Consider the following 19,712-nt stretch of genomic DNA (forward strand, 5'->3'; position numbering starts at 1 on the left):
CTGTGACTGTGGTTTTCGAGTCAGGGAACACGGTCTCTGGGGCTGGGTTCAGGCCGCGTTATCTGAGACTAGCTTGTCTAACGTGGTGAATACAGTTTTTGTACCATGTGCCTGCAATACCCACATAGGTCAGAAGAGGGAGTCAGAGCCCCCTGGAACTTGACTTACGGGTTGGTTCCTTGTGTAGGCAGGAGAGAGGCTTTTCTAGGCTTCACCTGGGGAAAGTCATGAGGCACGTGAGAATGGGGTCATGGTGGGTTCCTCAAAGTGTTGTCCCGCTTTCTGTCTCTCTTGATGGACCAGTTTCTGCAGTTACCGCCATGGTGGTGAGAACTTGGAGCTTCCTGCCTCACACGTCCATGCTGAAGGCCTGTCAGATCGGAAGGCAGACAGTGATGCCAGGGCAGAGAGACACGTGCACACACACACCTATGCTCTTCTTGTTTGTCACCTCCAGTGTCTTCTAATTGCTCTGAAGAGTTTCCCAGACTCTTCCCATGACCCTTTGAGGCCCCAACATGCATTCTATCCTTGAAGCCCTAAGCCTCAGTAATACTGAACATTTTCACTTGTTGAATATGGTGTGTAGGTCTGGGCTTTGTCTTCTCTTTCCCTGCCTGATTTCTATTGTTTAGCCAGGTCTTCAGTTCAGATAACGTTTTACTCCAAGTACCCTTCTCTGACTTTCCAGACCAGGTTAGGTCCCATTGCTACACATTTCTGTGGGCTTTGAATTCTTTTCTTTGTAAATTTTATGTTTTATGCACCTGAGTGTTTGAATGCGTGCATGTGCACCACATGCACGCAGTGCCCACAGAGGCCAGAAGAGGGAGCCAGAGGTCCTGGATCTGGAGTTACCAAGGCGGTGAGCCACCTAGTGGCTCAACTCAACTTCCCGTGCTCCCTGTCTTCCAGGTAAAAATGCACATCAAGTCGGTTACTGACTTCGAGTGGCTGAAGCAGAGCCGATTTTATTTCAAAGAGGACTTGGACCAGACCGTGGTGTCAATCACAGATGTTGACTTCATTTACCAAAATGAATTTCTGGGATGCACGGATCGCCTTGTGATCACCCCGTTAACAGATAGGTAGGGAGCCCGGTGTGCGTGGTCCCACTTGGTAATTAAATGACAGGCTGGGACGCCGGCCATCAAAGCCCCACTTGAAACATTCATGAGTGCCTGTTGCTGTCATCTATGGTCTGTGCCGGGTCGTCAGAGGCAGCGGAACAGTGAAATAGTCCTCACGGTTGCTTACAGAAGCACACACACACACACACACACACACACACACACACACACATTAATGTTTTATGAAGTAGAAATGGATGAAAGACTAAAAGAAGATTGAATGTTTGCTGTGAGTAATTCAATAATGATTTTAGATTGTGAGAGGGGGGAAAATGCCCAGAAACCATAATGGAAGTTCATAACGTTGCAAGAAAATAAAGTCCCTTTGAGAGCACTTAATTTAGTCTCCTGTATTTTGGTTTTTTGTTGGATTTTATTCTTTTTACCTTTTTTTTTTTTTTTGAGATTGTGTACCCCTGGCTGGTCTGACACGTATATAGATTAGACTGGTCTGGAACTCACAGCAATCCCCCTGCCTCTGTCTCCAAGGTGCTGCGATCGAAGGCAGAAACCATCACACTCTGCACTCTGCTTGTTTTTGATTTTTGGAGATAAAGTCTCACTTTGTGGCCCCAGTTGTCATGACATTTGCTATGTACCCCAGACGGGGCTTTAAACTGGGGCGATGCCCCTGCCTCTGCCTCCTGGGTATTCTGGAAGTGCGGCACCAGAGGCTGCCAACCTCCCGGTTTCTCAGATGTGGAAACTGAGCCTAAAGTGAAGTCTCTTGGCCGAGTCGGCCTCAGCCAATGAGAGATCCTGCCTCCAGGCAAGGTCTGGATCTCTTCCGTCTTTCTATACGCCACCACACTCCGGTTCAATAGGCTGCACACAGAATTCGCTCAGAAAATGTCTGTAGCATCGACTGAAAGTAGGTGTTGGATAATTTACTGCCCTGTGGATTGAGTCCAGGTAAAGCTAGGACAGGACCGCTTTGTGTTTTCAGCTTCCTCTCGGTTTTCTCCCCACTCCCGCCCCTTTGTTTGGTTGCCCTATTCACATGGGCCGTTCAAGGCTCTGAGCCCTCCGGCCTGTGCTTTGCTGTGTTGCAGATGCTACATCACACTGGCCCAGGCCCTGGGAATGAACATGGGCGGAGCCCCGGCAGGACCCGCCGGGACGGGCAAAACCGAAACCACAAAAGACATGGGCAGGTGTTTGGGCAAGTACGTGGTTGTGTTCAACTGTTCCGATCAGATGGATTTCCGAGGCCTGGGAAGAATTTTCAAAGGCAAGTGTCGAATGGTTTCTATTAGGTGTATTTCCCGACGCTACCATCATGGGGCTAGGTGGTTTATTAGATGTGGCTGTTGTTCTGGATTTAAATTCAGCGTGGTTCAGTACTACGGCAGTGTTATGTATGCACTGAGTGTGTGTTGGAATTTGAAGACAGGATCAATTTATAACAGTCCGAAACAGTACTGGGGGAAAGGTAGTCCTCGTAGCAGATTAATACATGCCCCTTCCCCTCACTGAAACGAAAGTGGCTTTTGTTGTTGCTGTTTGTTTTAAAATTTTATAAAGCACAGTAACGCAGGGAAACAAGAAGCAGTTTAGCCATCAGAGACGGGGAATTCTTGAAAACAAACAAACAAACAAACTTAGAAGGTGGACAGGCAGGAGGTGATTTCAGATAACACCAAGGAGAGGCACATCCAAGGGCCCTTGATTGTCAGCGCTCAGTCTGGCTTCATAGCGCAGCTCTCTGAAGTAGGTGCCCTGCCAGAGGACGTCCAGATGGGGCAGGCAAGGGAAGGAAGGTCAAGAAACTGGGTCAGGTGGCAGGTCCCCCACCAGGGGGCGCTCTCTTGCCTTCCTGCAAAGCACCCAGAGGCAAGCATCCCAAGAGAGGAGAGAGAATAAAGATTGCTAATCCCAGTTAAAGGGGGAAACAGGAAAGCTTCGTAAACTCCGCGAAGTCAATAGCTTCAAAACTATGCTTTTTAGCCAACTAAAGAGAAAGGCCGTTAGGAAAAACTTAATAATTGGGACCCAAGGAGAATAAAACTAGGATTTACAAGGTGTGTGTGTGGATCACCCTATCCTGATTTGCCAAAATAGGACGCAGGTTAGAGGGACAGATTTAAACCTTCCCAGAGCCTCAGGATGGGAATCCCCAAGAGGAAGAGGGAAAGACTGGGCAGGGAACGCAGAAAGAAAGACCTTTTCACTCGGCTGCAGGTGATGAAGGTCTTCATCCTTAGAGAATTGACAGGGAATGGCATTCGTGCCCTCCGGGTCAGTCTTTGTGTTTGCTTTCATAAGAAAGAAATAAAAACCCCTCGGGCCCTTTTCTCTCTCATCCTGGACCCTGACATTTTTACCTCACTAAAATGAAAGAAAACAAGACAGCTCAAACCGGTGGAGGGGTATCCCTTCTTCTGTTTTCCCCAGAGACTCATACCTGTCCCTCTCTATCCTCATGGAAGGCAGTTCTTACAGGGCGTGTGATGTCATCACAATGACGTCCTCACCGAAGGCGATCCTTGCAGAGGGGGTGTTGTGTGATGTCATCACCTCTCAGGAAACCTTCCCGCAATGATGTATTTGCACTTTCCCTTTGACAATGTCCCGTTTTCATTGTGATTGGTGACAATAAGTGAGTAATTAAACGTCGCCCATAACAAGGATGAGATATGCCTTCATAAACAGCCCGGCGTGAAACGTCACATAAACCGTGCTTAGGCGTAATTGTTGGGGAGCACTTTGGAGAAATGATCGCTGCGGTGGAGGTGCCTCGCAGAGTGAAACTCTGCAAATTAACTATTTCTCCTGCCAGGTCTTGCACAGTCCGGTTCCTGGGGCTGCTTTGATGAGTTTAACAGAATTGAATTGCCTGTTTTATCTGTGGCGGCGCAACAAATTTACATAGTTTTGACAGCGAGGAAAGAGAGGAAGAAACAGTTCATCTTTTCAGATGGCGACTGCGTGGACTTAAATCCAGAATTCGGGATCTTCCTAACCATGGTGAGAACACAGAATTTGAGTGTAGGTTGGAGGGTTTAATTGTTGCAGATATAAATGGAGAGTCTTCGTATTACAGGATAAATGAGCCGGAACTCATAGATTCTTTATGTGGGTATAAAAAAAGATTTTTAAATGAATTATGTGTGTCTATGTGTGGGTGTGTGCATGTGAGGGTAGGTGCCTGTAGAGGCCAGAAGAGGGTGTTGAATTCCTCCAGAGCTGAGGTTTACAGGTAGTCATGAGCAATCTGCTGCTATAGCAAAGAAAAAGAAAAAAAAATATGCCTTGGCTTGGAGTTTGTGTCCAGGAGGGACACACCCAGTTCTCATGGGACAAACTGCACCTTCCCGCAATGGGGCCTGGAGGGCGAGGGTGATTATAGAAACGGAAGAGGACGGAAACCAATGCCCACTGTCTCATCCCAGGGCTGCGGCATCCTCTGAGTAACATCTTCTAGCTGAGGTACTGCAGGCTCAAATAGCACAGCCAGTAAGTGGAACTAGCTGTCCTGTGTGTGTGTGTGTGTGTGTGTGTGTGTGTGTGTGGTGCACACTTGCATAGACACCCATGTATGGGTATGTGGAGGCCAGAGGTCAGTATCAGGATCATCTTATTTTTTGGAACATGGTCTCTCACTTACTACTGATGGTTGTAAGCCACCGGGTGGGTGCTGGGAACGGAACCTGGATTGTCTGTAAGAGCAGTCAGTGCTCTGAGTCACTTGGTCGCCTCTCCAGGCCCTCCCTCCCTTTTAATAACAGATTTCAGTTAGTGATGGCTCAGGTCCATTTATTCAGCTCTGCTCTCTCTACATTTTAAACCAGTAGACACACAAAAACTGTGTGTGACTTTGATCATGAATTGAAAATGGGGCATATTTCTAAAAGGTATGATGTGTAATTACATTAAATACATAATAATTTACTAAATTAGCTGGACCGACACCCATTTTTTTTTTTTTTTTTTTTTTTTGAGGGAGCAAGGGCATTTTTACAAACCTAAGATTTTTGTGTACTGCCTCAGAATATGAATTAGGGGGCCTGAAATGTATTTATGAAAGAAATAAAAACCGAACCAATAATTGAATAGATCTGTCTTAACTCATAGAACCCCGGATACGCTGGGCGCCAGGAACTGCCGGAAAACTTAAAAATCCAGTTCAGGACAGTCGCCATGATGGTTCCTGATAGGCAGGTATGTGCCGGGCCTTCCAAGGATAACGTATGTTCTTTAAGTCTCCCCTGTCCCCGAAGTTACCCACAACTGTCTCGCTGTACTAACCCGCAGATCATCATGAGAGTCAAGCTTGCAAGCTGCGGTTTCCTTGAAAATGTGATCCTGGCGCAAAAGTTTTACGTCCTCTATAAACTCTGTGAGGAGCAGCTCACCAAACAGGCAAGAACGCGTGTGTTTCATTCTTGTATAGAATTTAGGTTTTTCTTTCGGTTTCTCTTTAAAAAAGATTATGCGGATGCGCGGGTGGGTATGTGTGTGTGAGTACGGTACCCACAGGGTCAAGAAGAGGGCATCGGATTCATCCGGGTTAGACTTGTAGCTAACTGGTTGGCGGCTGCCATATGTGGGTCCCGGGAACTGAACTCCGGTCCTCTGCAAGAGCAGCGTGCCCTCTTAAGCCCCGAACTGCCTCTCCAGCTCCCGCGTCTAGATTTTTAACTTTGCTGTTTTACCTCGATAGATGCCAATCGGTGAGATTAAACAAACACACGGAGTCAGTCCTAAATAAACGCACAGTGAGCTTGACTCATTGGGTACCCGATTTAAAACGTTTTGATACAGCGATGCTTGGAGATCCTCAGGAATTGGGGGGAAAATGCCCAGGAAGATGTGCACCCTTCACCCCACTTCCTCCAGTATCGACATCTTGTAACTAGAGTATAGCAATATAACTCAAGGGTTTTGATAATTAGTGTGTGTGTGTGTGTGTTTGTGTGTGTGTTTACATCACATGTGAATATTAATGTAGCCCCCACCACAATCAATGGCCAGCATTTATACTTGACAAAGTTCCCTTCTGCCACGTCTCTGTCCTCTCGTCTTCTCCTCTCCCGGATCACTAAGCTGTCAAAGCCGGCCATCCTTCTCCCCGTCTGAGGCGTTAGTTCAGGGATGCCGCGTAGATGGAATTGTCAATGTGTAACTTACAGGCTCCGCATTTAAAATCTATTGCCTGCCTCCCGGACCGCATCCAGCGTTGTCTTATTCTGACAACAGACAGCAGTCCGGTCATGTCACCTGGCTCCCTTTTCCCTGACAGAGCGATCTCTTTCCTCACTCAAGGGGAAGGCAGACTAGTTGAGCTGTCAATCGTCCCCAGTGTGGCCCCTCCCCAGTGTGGCCCCTCCCCAGCGTAGCTCCTCCCCAGTGTGGCCCCTCCCCAGCGTGGCTCCTTCCCAGCGTAGCTCCTCCCCAGTGTGGCCCCTCCCCAGTGTGGCCCCTCCCCAGCGTAGCTCCTCCCCAGTGTGGCCCCTCCCCAGCGTAGCTCCTCCCCAGTGTGGCCCCTCCCCAGCGTAGCTCCTCCCCAGTGTGGCCCCTCCCCAGTGTGGCCCCTCCCCAGCGTAGCTCCTCCCCAGTATGGCCCCTCCCCAGCGTAGCTCCTCCCCAGTGTGGCCCCTCCCCAGTGTGGCCCCTCCCCAGCGTAGCTCCTCCCCAGTGTGGCCCCTCCCCAATGTCGCTCCTCTCTAGTGTGGCCCCTCCCCAGTGTGGCTCCTCCCAGGTACGGCTCCTCCTCCACACCAGCAGCAGAAGTTTTCAGTGACACATCTTCACTCTCTCTCTTCCTGTTCCAGGTCCACTATGACTTCGGACTGAGAAATATCCTGTCTGTGCTGAGGACCCTTGGGTCTCAGAAGAGAGCTCGTCCGGAGGACAGTGAGTTAAGCACAGTCATGAGAGGACTACGAGACATGAACCTTTCAAAACTGGTAAATACCAACTCAGACCATGGGTGCATCTCACCTGCAGCACACAATGAAAGTGCCCCCCGTCGGTCGTCTGTGGTAATGCAGGGCCTCTGAGGAAGGGCTTCTGCTCTAGTTTCCGGTCCAGTTTACCTTAAATTGTTTTTGAATCTAAAATCCTTATTCAAGGTATATGATTTTTTGCCCTTGTCCATGTACCATGTATATGCATAAGTGCTGGAGAACTAGAATTATAGTTGGCTGTGAGCCACTGACCGTGTGGTCCACTGCCCTTAATCACTGAGCCATCTCTCCATCCCGCTTAAAAATTGAAAATTACATTTTCGTATGAGCGTGTGCCCGTGCATGCGTGGAGGGCCACATCGTGAGTGTGAAGGTCAGATGACAAGTTTTGGGAGTTGGTTTTCCTCCTACCAGGTGGCTCGCAGTGATTGAACACAGGTTGTCACGCTTGGCAACCAGTGCCTTTATCCAAGGTGCCATCTCAACAGTTCATCAATGTAGGGTTCTGGCAGTATCCACAGAGTGATAGATTCTAAACCTGAAGCTCTGGGCGCACAAGGAACCATGAGAACTCTATGATGTGTGTGTGTGTGTGTGTGTGTGTGAGTGCATACATGTGTGCGTCAGTGTGTGTAGGACTACATGGACCAGAAGAGGGTGTCAGATCTGGAGCTGGAGTTACAGCCATCTGTGAGCTGGATGTTGAGGGCATTAGGAACCATCTCCGGTCCTCTGGATGAGCAGCGAGTGACCTTAACTGCCGAGCCATCTCCCCAGCCCAGCATACAATATTTCTTAATTTCCAAGCAAGTACACGAAATGTCCATGTGGGAATTACGGGGCGGTCTCACCTGTTCCATGCTTGTTGTGTGGTGACAGTCAGATGTGAAGCTTACATGCTGGATAATGTGCCAGGGATGGAGTCCGAGGCACAGGGGAGGAGTGGGCTGTGGGAAGTTTACATTTGAGTGTCTGCACAGATCATTGCTTTCCAGAAGCTTCTCACATGCATTCTTCTGCTGGATCCTCTCATTACCTCTGGAGCAGGCTGACCTGTTGATAATTCACGTGGGGGAACGCAGAGAGGAGAGAGGACTCGGCCATAATCGTAGTCAGCCAGCTTGCTGGAACTTTGTCAAGAAAGCATCAGTGTGTGTGTGTGTGTGTGTGTGTGTGTGTGTGTGTGTCAGAGTGTGAGTCTGTATGTGTGTAAGTCTGTGTAAATGTGTATATGTGTGTAGGAGTATATGAGTGTGTGTGTCTCTGTGTGTGTATGTATGTATGCTTGTGTGCATGTAGGTGTGTGAGTGTGTATATATATGTAAATGTGTGTATGTGACTGAGTGTGTGAATGTAAGGGTCAAGTGTGTGTGTGTGTGTGTGTGTGTTTGGGGTGGAGTACTCAGTGATTAAGAGCACTTGCTGCTCTTTCAACGGATCTGAGTTCAGTTTCCAGCACCCGTGCCAGGGAGCTCAAAACTGCCAACTGTGGGGGGGGGGGGGAATCCTACGCCCTCTCCTGGCATCTGTGGGTAACTGCACTCAGGTGCACCTATCCATATACAGACACAAGACACTTAAATAAAAATAAATTGTAAAGTAAAAAGTCCTTAGCTAAGAGACGATTGTTGACAAAGTACGCTTGGGTTGGTGTCTGCCCCCCAGGTTGATGAGGACGAGCCCCTGTTCCTCAGCTTGATCAACGACCTGTTTCCGGGGTTACAACTAGACAGCAGTACTTACGTGGAACTCCAAGCCGCGGTGGACCACCAGGTTAACCTAGAGGGTCTGATCAACCACCCACCCTGGAACCTCAAATTAGTGCAGGTAAGGGAATCGCAAATCCGCAGCAAGTGCCCATTGGGGGTTAGGATGTGAGATCCCACCCCACGACACTTAACCGTATGTGAGTGTTGAAACCGAGTTAAAGTCCCAGATGCCGGATAGCCATCCTCTTGAGAGGAAGGCACTTGGTCTAGCCGTTACCTAAGCCTCCTGAGAAGTTTGATGGTAATCAGAGTCTCAGATAGTCGAGATGGGGAGTACCACTGGCCTCTGGCATTATTATCTGTAGCTAACACCTCAGGGGTGACACTCTAGAGCTTGAGAAACCTGGTTCTGCTCCTTTGTGTGTGTGTGTGTGTGTGTGTGTGTGTGTGTGTACGTACATGCATGTGCAGGTGAGTGTCTTAGTCAGGGTTTCTATTCCTGCACTAAACATCATGACCAAGAAGCAAGTCGGGGAGGAAAGGGTTTATTCAGCTTACACTTCCACATTGCTTTTCATCACCAAAGGGAGTCAGGACTGGAACTCAAGCAGGTCAGGAAGCAGGAGCTGATGCAGAGGCCATGGAGGGATGTCACTTACTGGCTTGCTTCCCCTGGCTTGTTCAGCCTGCTTTCTTATAGAACCCAGGTCTACCAGCCCAGGGATGGCACCACCCACAGTGGGCCCTCCCTCCTTGTTCACTAGTTGAGAAAATGCCTTACAGCTGGATCTCATGGAGGCATTTCCTCAACTGAGACTCCTTTCTCTGTGATAACTCCAGCTTGTGTCAAGTTCTCACATAACCAGCCAGTACAGTGGGTGTCTGTTGGCATAACTGTTATTTTATTGGGTTCTTACACCTCTACCTCCTTTCCAACCCTTATTCCACTCTGATCCTTTCCAACCTGCAACACTAAGTAGGAGAAAGAGAAGGTTAGAGTGGAGAGGGGCATAGACCTCTTTAGACTGCTTCCTGCAGATAAGGGCCATCTTGTTCCTAATCTTCACAGTCAGGATAGCTCCATCTTCTTGTCAAACCACCACCACAGCAGCTAGGAGCAGCAAGGGGCTGAGGGGAACCAGCAACCCTCTTCTTCTTCAGAGCGCCTCCTGCCCATCTTGGGGCTCTGGCTTTTAGGCCCTCTTCAGAGCTCACAGAATTAAACTGTCTACAGCTGGCAAAAATCATGCGGCCCCCTCCCCCAACCCCTTAGAGCACCAGACAATGGTAGTTAAGAGCTGTGGACAAATTGAAGCAAGCCCTTATCCCACACCTGAGGTTAAAACAAAAACATATTCACATAATGCAACTGGGTTTTAAAGAAACTCACTATAGTTGTGTGTGCGTGTGCGTGCATGTGAATGTATGCATATGTGAGTGTTATGTGCATGCAAGTGCATGGGTGAGTGGGTGTAAACATGTGTTATGGCTCAACTACATTTTATCTATAGCCCAGGCTGGCCTAGAACTTCCTATGTAGTTGAGGATGGCCCTGACCTGTTGCTCTTCCTGCTTTTGTCTCTGGATTGCCAGGATTATGGACGCACACCACCTTATACTGAGCATCAAACGCCAAGGGCTTCATGTAGTCCAGGCAAGCCCTTTTCGACTGAGCTATGTCCACAGCCCGCTTTACGCTGTGTCCTTAGTATATCTCCTTAACTCCTCTCTCCCATCACCACGTACCCAGCTCCTGTCTGCTTCTGCTTCTTGTAGCAAAATGGAATACTGAAGCCACTGTGTGTGGGCACAGGGGCAGGCAGGCATTGCCGAGCACTTACTGCTCCCAAGAGCCATCGCCTCAAGGAAGGGTGGCTTCCCTACTCTGTGTCTCCCGAGGGTTCTCCCCAAATAAATTACTTCTACATACAAAATCTTTATTCAAGCTGTGCTTCTGGAGACCCAGAAGGCTCAGGGGCACCCTGGATCTTTACAGAGATGCTGTGCGCTACTGCTTTTTACCACTAGGGGACGGTATCACCACACACACACCCATTCTTATAAGAGGCAGAAAGCTGATCCTGAATTATTTGCAAAATGTAACTCAAGTCTCTTGCCCTCATTGCTTTATCATTTATGTTTTCTTTAAATACAACACTAGCTTTGCTCCCCGAATCCAGTAAAACAAAGAACACCTGGATATTATTTAAAGCCTTTAAAATTTCAGCTAACTTACACACACGTCAGCCGGAGACTGATAACCTATGTTTCCCAATGTGTCATTTGGTGGTGTAGTTATATGAGACCTCTCTGGTACGGCACGGCCTGATGACTCTGGGGCCCAGTGGTTCCGGGAAGACGGCGGTCATAACGATTCTGATGAAGTCATTAACGGAGTGTGGGAGGCCTCACAGAGAGATGCGGATGAATCCAAAGGCGATTACGGCGCCTCAGATGTTCGGCAGGCTGGATACAGCCACCAACGACTGGACCGATGGGATCTTTTCCACTCTGTGGAGGAAGACATTAAAAGCTAAGAAGGGTAGGCATGGGCCTCCCTCCCAGTTTACTCTTCCTCTGCAAGTTTATTAACGACGGAGCATTTGCTCAGCTCTCTGTCTTTATTATGTACCGGCGGAGAAAATGACCCATCTTCCCCGACTCCCCCCGTCCTTGCTTGCAGGTGAAAACATCTTCCTCATCTTAGATGGCCCCGTGGATGCCATTTGGATTGAGAACCTAAACTCTGTGTTGGATGATAACAAGACACTCACCCTAGCTAACGGGGACCGGATCCCCATGGCCCCGACCTGCAAGCTGCTGTTCGAGGTGCACAACATTGAGAATGCCTCTCCCGCCACGGTGTCGCGGATGGGCATGGTATACATCAGCAGCTCTGCGCTCAGCTGGAGGCCGATATTACAGGTGGGAACCGGGGACGGGCAAAGCTCTAAAGGCCTCCCTCTCCCCATTTGCCTCACTCGAGGTCACATGCGTGTGCGTGTAGTCCTGTGTACGGGTACACGCGGATGCAGGAGGATAACCCTGGGTGCTTTTCTTCAAGCCACCTTACTATCCTCGCTTCTTTCACTTTGGATAGAGTGTCTCTCCGTGACCTGGAATCTGTCAAGGAGGCCAGGCTGTGAGTCCCAAGGACCTCCCTGTCCCCTCCTCTCCCCCCATTCCCATCGCTGGTATCATAAGCACTTAACAGCACATCCGATTTATTTATTTTTTAATGTGAGTTCCAGGAGTCGAACCCACATCCTTGAGTTTGCAAGACAAGCAAACACTTGATCAACAAAGTTGCCTTGGTGGTTCTTAGTACTTAGCTACTGCCCTTTGACCTCAGGCATGGTTGAAGAAGCGCACACAGCAGGAAGCCTCTACCTTCTTGAGTCTATACGATAAGGCGTTTGAAGACACGTACACATACATGAAACTAAACCTCAACCCCAAGATGCAGCTCCTGGAGTGTAATTATATCATGCAGGTAAGACTTTGCCTAGTCGCCCGCACTACTTAAAACTCCCGAGGCTTTCAACTCAGCCTTCCGGGCACCTAGGATGAGGAGTCCCCATGGCCTGGGAGAGCTTTTTAAGTGATTTGGGTGTGAGGGCTCTGAGGTTTGAATCCCCGGAGGAGGAGGGATGAACTCAAAATCTTGTAATCTGACTTTGGAGCCAGAAGCAACGGGGGAGGCCTTTGACTTTTCAGATTGGGAAAGTGACTCAGCAGCTGGAGCTGGGGGAGAACCCACACTTGAGGGTTCCCAGCTCGACATCATTTCTGTCGGTCATACAGTCTGTCTGAAGCCTTGTTTCTCCTCTATCGTGGGGAGTGTAAAAGCAGTCATCAGGGGCGTCTTGAGATTATTTTTTAAATCAAGACAAAAAAAAAATTGGATCCTATCTGAAATCTCTTTTAGTCTCTCAATCTCCTGGAAGGTTTAATCCCTTCCAAAGAAGAAGGTGGCGTCTCATCCGTGGACCATCTCCACAAGCTGTTCGTGTTTGGCCTGATGTGGAGTTTGGGGGCCCTTTTGGAACTTGAGAGCAGAGAGAAAATGGAAATCTTCCTGCGAGGTCACGGGAGCAAGTTAGACCTGCCGGAAATACCCAAGGGCTCCAATCAGACCATGTACGAGTTTTACGTTACTGACTATGGTAAGAGCAGCGAAGCTCGAATGGTCCAAACCAAATGACCAGGAAATTTAAACTCCTAAAAGAGCCGGGGACTAAGCCACCAAGCCACCAAGCCACCTGGGGATATAACTCCAAAGACATTTTAAAAATATGCTGGAGATGGGATTTTTTCCCCCATATCAGCTGTGCTGGGAGTAACCGTCCTGACTTCTTCACTTGGGGAGACACAAACAACTGAGGGGGTCCCACGGTCTGCAGGAATAGAGTGAGCCCAGTGGGTGGGGCCCTGGGCACTCCCTTTCTCCAGGCAGCTCAGCTTTCCTTCAAACAAATACCCTTGGCTCAATGCTTTTGTCCAGAACCAGGTCCCAATGAGAGAACCAAACAAGGAACGCTCCTGAGCGCTGGTTCCTGTATTTGCCTCTGTGGCTTCCCCGAAACCTCCAGAACAGCAGAACAGCAGAGGTTTTTTGTTTTGTTTTGTTTTGGGTTTTTTTTGTTTGTTTGTTTGTTTTTGTGTAGCTATATTAAAAGGAGAAATAGGATGGGAGGAAAGCTGGGAGTGAAAAAAAAATCGTGAGTGTAAGCAGGGGGCACGAAGCCTTTGGTTTAGCACGCGCCGGGCACAGCTGACTATGAATTGAAGAGTAATTGGGCTGTGCATCTCTGAGAACTTCCAGAGGGCTTGAAGCGTGGTAATGGGGGAGATGGAGCTATCAGTCAGAGGGCTTGTTCTCAGTGTCTTTAAGAAAAGAAGATTCCCTAGCTCTCCTTCCCAAATCTGCTGCGGGGCAGCTATGCCCACCCGGCGCTGCAGAGGGCTGAATGAGCGTCCGAGTTTCCTTGGCACCTTTGAGGGCGGGAGAACCTTGCCAATGGGACAGGGTACACGCCTGTGTTTGGGATGGCCTTCCCGAAGGGAGGGAGAGGGATTGTGTCACTGTGGAAGAGTAGAGGTCAGAGGGCACTCTGTGGTGCTAGGGACCAAACTAGAGATGTCAGATTTGGCTGCAAGCTCCTCTAGTTGCTGAGCCATGTCATGGGCCCTCTCCTGTCTTAGCACGCTAAGTGGTTTGTGCTGATGAAGTTTGTATGCCTGAGCATCTGTGTCCACCAAGCGGACCAAAGCTTTACATGCTCTGTGTTTATAAGGGGCTCTCAAGTTGCTAACTCATCTTTGTGAGTGTGTGTGTGTGTGTGTGTGTTTGAATGTATTGTATCTATGTCTCTTAATATGTATACATGTTTTTGTGTATATATGTATGTTTTTATGTATCTATGTATATGGTATGTATATAGTATGTATATAGGTGTGTGTGTGCGTGTGTGTGTGTGTGTGTGTGTGGGTATGTGTGAGTTCTTGTTATCCCTGGATGTCAGAACTTTTGGAGAGACTCCATTCTTAGATTTAGAAGTCCCTGCTTTCAGGCCAGATGGAGTTAGAGTCTTGAGTTTTGCCTCTAAGGTCAGCAAGTGGAGTGCCACAGTGTATGGAATAGCGTCATTTAGACACTGGGCAAAGGCAGAAGGGAACCCCGTCTCGAGAGAAAGAGGCTTCCAGCAGGCACTCAGGGAAACCCCACTGGAACTGCCCATCTCATCGGAGTGGGATGGGGTCCATTTGGAGGAGACCCCTGGGTTAGGGCTTCAAGAGGTAGTGCCACAGCCACGGGACCTACACTGGGAGGAGGAGTCCGAGGAGAAACAGGGACTGGAGGACAATTCCACAGATGGCGAGACCGTAATGACGGATGCATTGAACAAATGCTGGGAGGTAGACAGCTGGTTGCAGCAAGGTGCAGGGTACTTGCCTTTGTACTTAGCCAACAGTTGTGAAATAGCCCACTCTCAAACAAGCAGAGTGTATCTCCTTTATCATGATCAGAGAACCATTTACAGGAACACAGCAGCCTGTGAAACCTTCAGAACAGAGAGACTTTGTAGCAATCTGTGTCTCTATCTCGAGAGAACAAAGGCTTCCATTAATCCCAGATTCCACAGGAGAAAGGGTGAGATCAAAGCAGAAACCAATGAAACAGAAGCTAGCATGGGGAAAACGTGAAGCCAAACGGCCGTTCTTTGTAAAGATCAATGGAAGCGATAAGCCCCTTGGTGGTATCGGGGTTAAAAACATAAGAAGATACAAATTACCTTTGGGGAACCGGAGATAAGCTCAGTTGGTAAATGGTCAGTTTGCCAACTGAGGCAGACCTCGGTTTACCACCCAAGTGAGAGGGTCTGAGTTTTGCCCCCAGAACCTACCTAGAGAGCTGGTGTGGGAGGTGCACAGGCCATTACATCTCTGGGAAAAAGGACCCAAAAGGATCTGCGGCACTCATTGTCCAGCCCGTCCAGCCTTAGCGACGAACCGCAGGCCAGTGGGATAGTCTGTCTAAAAATAAACAAAAGTAAATAAATAAAGACTACCCACAGCGGACGATGCCGGAAGAAAGTCACATGTGAGGTTTATCCTCTGACTCTCACACGTGTGCACACACATAAACAAACACGCACATGCACACACATAGGCCAAGGCGCATGAAAGAAATAAACAAGAAAAAACAAGTAGCCCTTGGCAAGAATGAAGGGGGGGGGGCAGGCATTAGATAAGTAGGTTTCTCAGTGTCTTGGGAAAGCATCTTAAATTTCGCATGATCTGAGCAACTGTCCCCATCACATAACATAACCGTCGAAGGACACATTCCGACTAAGACAGAATCCTACCTGCCACGTAGGTGACTGGGAACATTGGAACAAGAGACTTCAGCCCTACTTCTACCCAACGGACAGCATCCCGGAGTATTCATCCATCTTGGTCCCAAACGTGGACAACATCAGAACCAATTTCCTGATAGACACGATCGCGAAACAGCATAAAGTGAGTGTCCCAGCCCGTGTGAGAAACACGTTTGCGTTCACACACCACTGACGGAAAACGTAAACCTCAACACAAGGGCCCAGAGGGTGTATCGCTGGGGAGAGACAATCTTGTCAGTGGCTCCAAGTTTCAGATGCGCTCCTCTCGGTCTCCCCTGGGCCGATGAGGGACATGGGTGTGGTCTTCCAGACTTTCTTCTGGACCCCAGTGGGCATGCAGACAGGCCTATATCTCTCCCCTGCATCTAAGTATCACTGTGCGAGTTTATTCCTTAAAATGTTCAATCTCACTGGGAGTGATCCAAATGTGGGTGCGACTGCAGAAAACGAGCAAAGGTGGCGTCTCCTGGGATGGCGAGCATAACAGCAGGTAAAGCCGAAAGGTGTTTGGCACTAGGCACAGGATGGCACCTTTCACACTTGCAGGCGGTTTTGCTCACGGGAGAGCAGGGGACGGCGAAAACAGTCATGGTGAAGGCGTATCTGAAGAAATATGACCCGGAAGTACAGCTATCCAAGAGCCTCAATTTCTCCTCCGCCACAGAGCCGATGATGTTTCAGGTAAGGGACCCGATGCTGGCTGTGGAAATGCTCAGGTTAAACTTTTAAAGTGGTGGTTTCCATAAAAGGCAAGTACTCCATGTGCCCCAAACATGTTTGGGGTTGCGGTTAGCATCAGTGAAATTTGCCTTTTTTTAAAAGATTTTTTTTTATGTGTGTGTGTGTATATATATGTATACATGCACACACATGCACACATATGAGTTTGTGTACCGTATGTATGCAGGAGCCTGAGGAAGCCTGAAGTGGGTACCAGATCCCCCAGAACTGGCATTTGTGAGCTGCCATGTGGCCGCTATGAACCAAGTCTGGTCCTCCGCCAGAGCAGTAAGCTCTCTTAATTACAGAGGCATCTCTCCAGACCCAAGTCTGCTCTCTTGCGACTGAATTAGAAGCCAAATCGGAAGAGCTTTGGCTTGGTGTTGAAGCTGAGGCTGGGCTTGGGAGCATATCAGTTTTGGTATACTGGGGGTTCACGTTCCTGTCGCTGGTCTTCACAAATGCAAGGGACGCCTACTTCATAGCTAACACTTGAACTTCCTGGTCACACTGGCAAACTGCGTCCTACATTGAAAACGAGACTGAGTTACGAGGTTTGAAATGCAGTGCGAGTGACAAAAGCCATTTCCCTTTCTCTAGAGAACAATTGAAAGCTACGTGGATAAAAGAATGGGGAGCACCTATGGACCCCCAGGAGGGAGAAAGATGACCGTGTTTATTGATGACATCAATATGCCTGTGATCAATGAATGGGGAGATCAGGTATGTCTAAGGGACTTCATGTGGCTGATACACAACTCCCCTGGTGCTAGAGTTACAGGATGTTGAGTGTCATCCAATGTGGGTACGGGTGTTGAAATGGTGTCCCCCGAAAGAGGCACAGTCAACTGCTCAGCCCTCCTTCCAGCCCAGTGTCTTCCATTGGCAGCAACCATCTGCATGTTAAGTGTACGGCCCCCTTTGGCGCCTTCTTTTGGAAACCTGTCTGTGGCTTGGTAGGATTTCTCACGTCTATGTGGCATCTGGACTTCTTGCCCCATGTGGCTTCCCTGCCTTGATTTTACCCTAGCTGGCCCCTCTCTGAAGACTCCCCAACAGATAAACCATTTCGGCAAGACAACGGAAGGCCACACCTCCTCACCCACTCATTCAACCGTACACCATGGTCCCCGCTGCTGTCATCTGTCACCCCAAGTCATTCCTCTTAAAGGGGCTGGCAACCGGCATGTTCCTGATTCAGTCTCAGTGATGCCATAGGGCCCTATGAGCTCCACCTAGCTTGAATCTACCAGGCCTGGCTCTTTAACCCCCCTTTACTCTTTATGCCCTGCCCCACTCTGGGACCCACCAGGAACTTCTGCTCAACTTCAGCCTTTCTCAAAGACAGCCGCTTAGCTCGGCCTGCCGCTATTGTCTGTGAGCTGAGCGGTACCGGCTTCTCAAGTCTTTTGTTCATGGGGGATGGGGTTTGTCTAATCAGACTTAAGATATCTCAGCCTTGTTTGGCCACAAGTCTTCTATAACTCGGGAAGCAGCCTCCCTATATCCTGACAGGAAGCGGGATGTTCTCCATATTGAGCCGTTCCTCCTGGGAGCCTCACGTATCGTCTTGCTTTATTTTTGTAGTCCGATATTTTATTCATGCATAAACATACACTCGCACATTCTGTCTCCCACAAGAATGCAAGGCTTTGTGAAAATGGAGTGTGTGTGTGTGTGTGTGTGTGTGTGTGTGTGTGTGAAGAGAGCCTGGCACGAGGCAGTGGAATACTGGTTGGATGAAAGACTGGTGCATTGGGGGTACTTATGTGTTGCCCCCCTTGGAGATACCCAGAAGGAATTTGAATGCGCAGGGTTGGATCTCAGAAGGGAAGCTGGAGCCTGAGTCACAGCTCTGAGAGTGTGGCGTTTCAGAGATGTCGCCAGAATCCTGGGAAGGAAAGAGAGGCCCGGGAGACAGTTAAATACGAGAGCTGGGGTGAAGCAAAGCTAAGGGTGACCTGTAAGCCGTCAGAGGAAGATGGCCGGACGGTTTTCCCTCTAAGACAGAAGACACATTGACAGTGTCAGAAGCTTTACAGGAAGGTCGTAACCTCCAGACCAAGACACTGAGTAGTGCATAGTGTTGAAGGCCCGGGGCTGAGACCGCTCTGTGTTCTGATCCACAGCGTGTGTGGAGGCCTCTGTAGTCAGTCAAAAACTCCTTTTTGTTGTTTTGTTTTTGAGACAGGGTTTCTCTGTGTAGCCCTGGCTGTCCTGGAACTCTCTGTAGACCAGGCTGCCTCAAACTCAGAGATCCGCCTGCCTCTGCCTCCCAAGTGCCAGGACTAAAGACACAACTGTCTGGCTCAGACTTATTAACTCTCCAGTGCTGTTGCCAGCACACCAGGTATTTAACAACCGCCCACCTGCCTAAACTTACTTGGAAATTTATTCCATCAATACAGTGAAGGGTGCACTGGACTCACACAGGACGCTGGTATCCAGTCATTCAGAAGACATCAGTCAGCAATCACAAACATGCTCCCGTGGAAGGGGTTGCGCACTTTCTGATCGTCTGACCTGTAGTGTTTTATGTCTCACGATGCTGCTGTGGTGTTGAATTTCAGATCACCAACGAGATTGTGCGTCAGATGATGGAAATGGAGGGCATGTACAGCTTAGACAAGCCCGGAGACTTCACCACCATCGTCGACGTGCAGCTCATAGCGGCCATGATTCACCCCGGAGGGGGGCGGAACGATATCCCACAGCGCCTAAAAAGACAGTTCACTGTGTTCAACTGCACGCTGCCTTCCAATACTTCTATCGACAAAATCTTTGGTACGAGTTCTCCAGATGCTTGATATCTCTGATCTCACGTCCCATAGCGAACATAAGCCATGCAAAATTTACTTAAGAGCTAAAATGTTTGTCTGAAATGGGGACGAAGTATCTGAGGTGAGCATCAAAATAGCAGCTTTAAGATGGCTCGTGTTTATAGCCTGTTCTAAGACTCGAAGACACTTAGAACCTCGTGGATACGGCACAGGAGTTGGGGAGGACTGAGGAGGCGGCTTAGTTGGTAAAGCATTGGCCACGCAAGTCAGAAGACCTGGGTTCAATCCCTCAGAACCTGCATTAAAAAAAAAAAAAAAGCCAACCAAGTGTAATGACACTCATAGTCCCCTGGGGCTTGCTGGACAGACAGCCTAGGCTATTTGTCAATGAGAAACTGTCTTACATACTAAAGGTTTGTGGCATCTGAGGAACAACATCTGAGGTTATCCTCTGGCCTGGATGTGCGCTCTCTCTCTCTCTCTCTCTCTCTCTCTCTCTCTCTGTGCATGTGCACACACATTTAGTCACCATATATGCACTCATACCTACATATAAGTTCCT

General features: G+C 48.9%; 1 protein-coding gene across 2 annotated transcripts in view; it reads left to right on the forward strand.

Annotated features, from left to right (window-relative positions):
- The window catches only part of DNAH8 (dynein axonemal heavy chain 8), a gene marked incomplete at its 3' end in the record, with an annotated part of 214,111 nt that overhangs the window by 85,592 nt on the left and 108,807 nt on the right, over positions 1–19,712 (forward strand). For both annotated transcript variants that reach the window (XM_080938138.1, XM_080938139.1), the window contains exons 39-53: positions 916–1,088; positions 2,183–2,361; positions 3,910–4,097; positions 5,205–5,291; positions 5,385–5,492; positions 6,905–7,039; positions 8,705–8,866; positions 11,044–11,290; positions 11,432–11,673; positions 12,101–12,241; positions 12,677–12,914; positions 15,629–15,771; positions 16,197–16,331; positions 16,971–17,093; positions 18,941–19,154. In XM_080938138.1, coding sequence (XP_080794264.1) covers positions 916–1,088; positions 2,183–2,361; positions 3,910–4,097; positions 5,205–5,291; positions 5,385–5,492; positions 6,905–7,039; positions 8,705–8,866; positions 11,044–11,290; positions 11,432–11,673; positions 12,101–12,241; positions 12,677–12,914; positions 15,629–15,771; positions 16,197–16,331; positions 16,971–17,093; positions 18,941–19,154 — 2,515 coding nt within the window. The remainder of the gene's footprint in view (positions 1–915; positions 1,089–2,182; positions 2,362–3,909; positions 4,098–5,204; positions 5,292–5,384; positions 5,493–6,904; positions 7,040–8,704; positions 8,867–11,043; positions 11,291–11,431; positions 11,674–12,100; positions 12,242–12,676; positions 12,915–15,628; positions 15,772–16,196; positions 16,332–16,970; positions 17,094–18,940; positions 19,155–19,712) is intronic.

This window comes from Micromys minutus (assembly GCF_963924665.1).
Source record: "Micromys minutus genome assembly, chromosome: 25".
Lineage (NCBI taxonomy): Eukaryota > Metazoa > Chordata > Mammalia > Rodentia > Muridae > Micromys > Micromys minutus.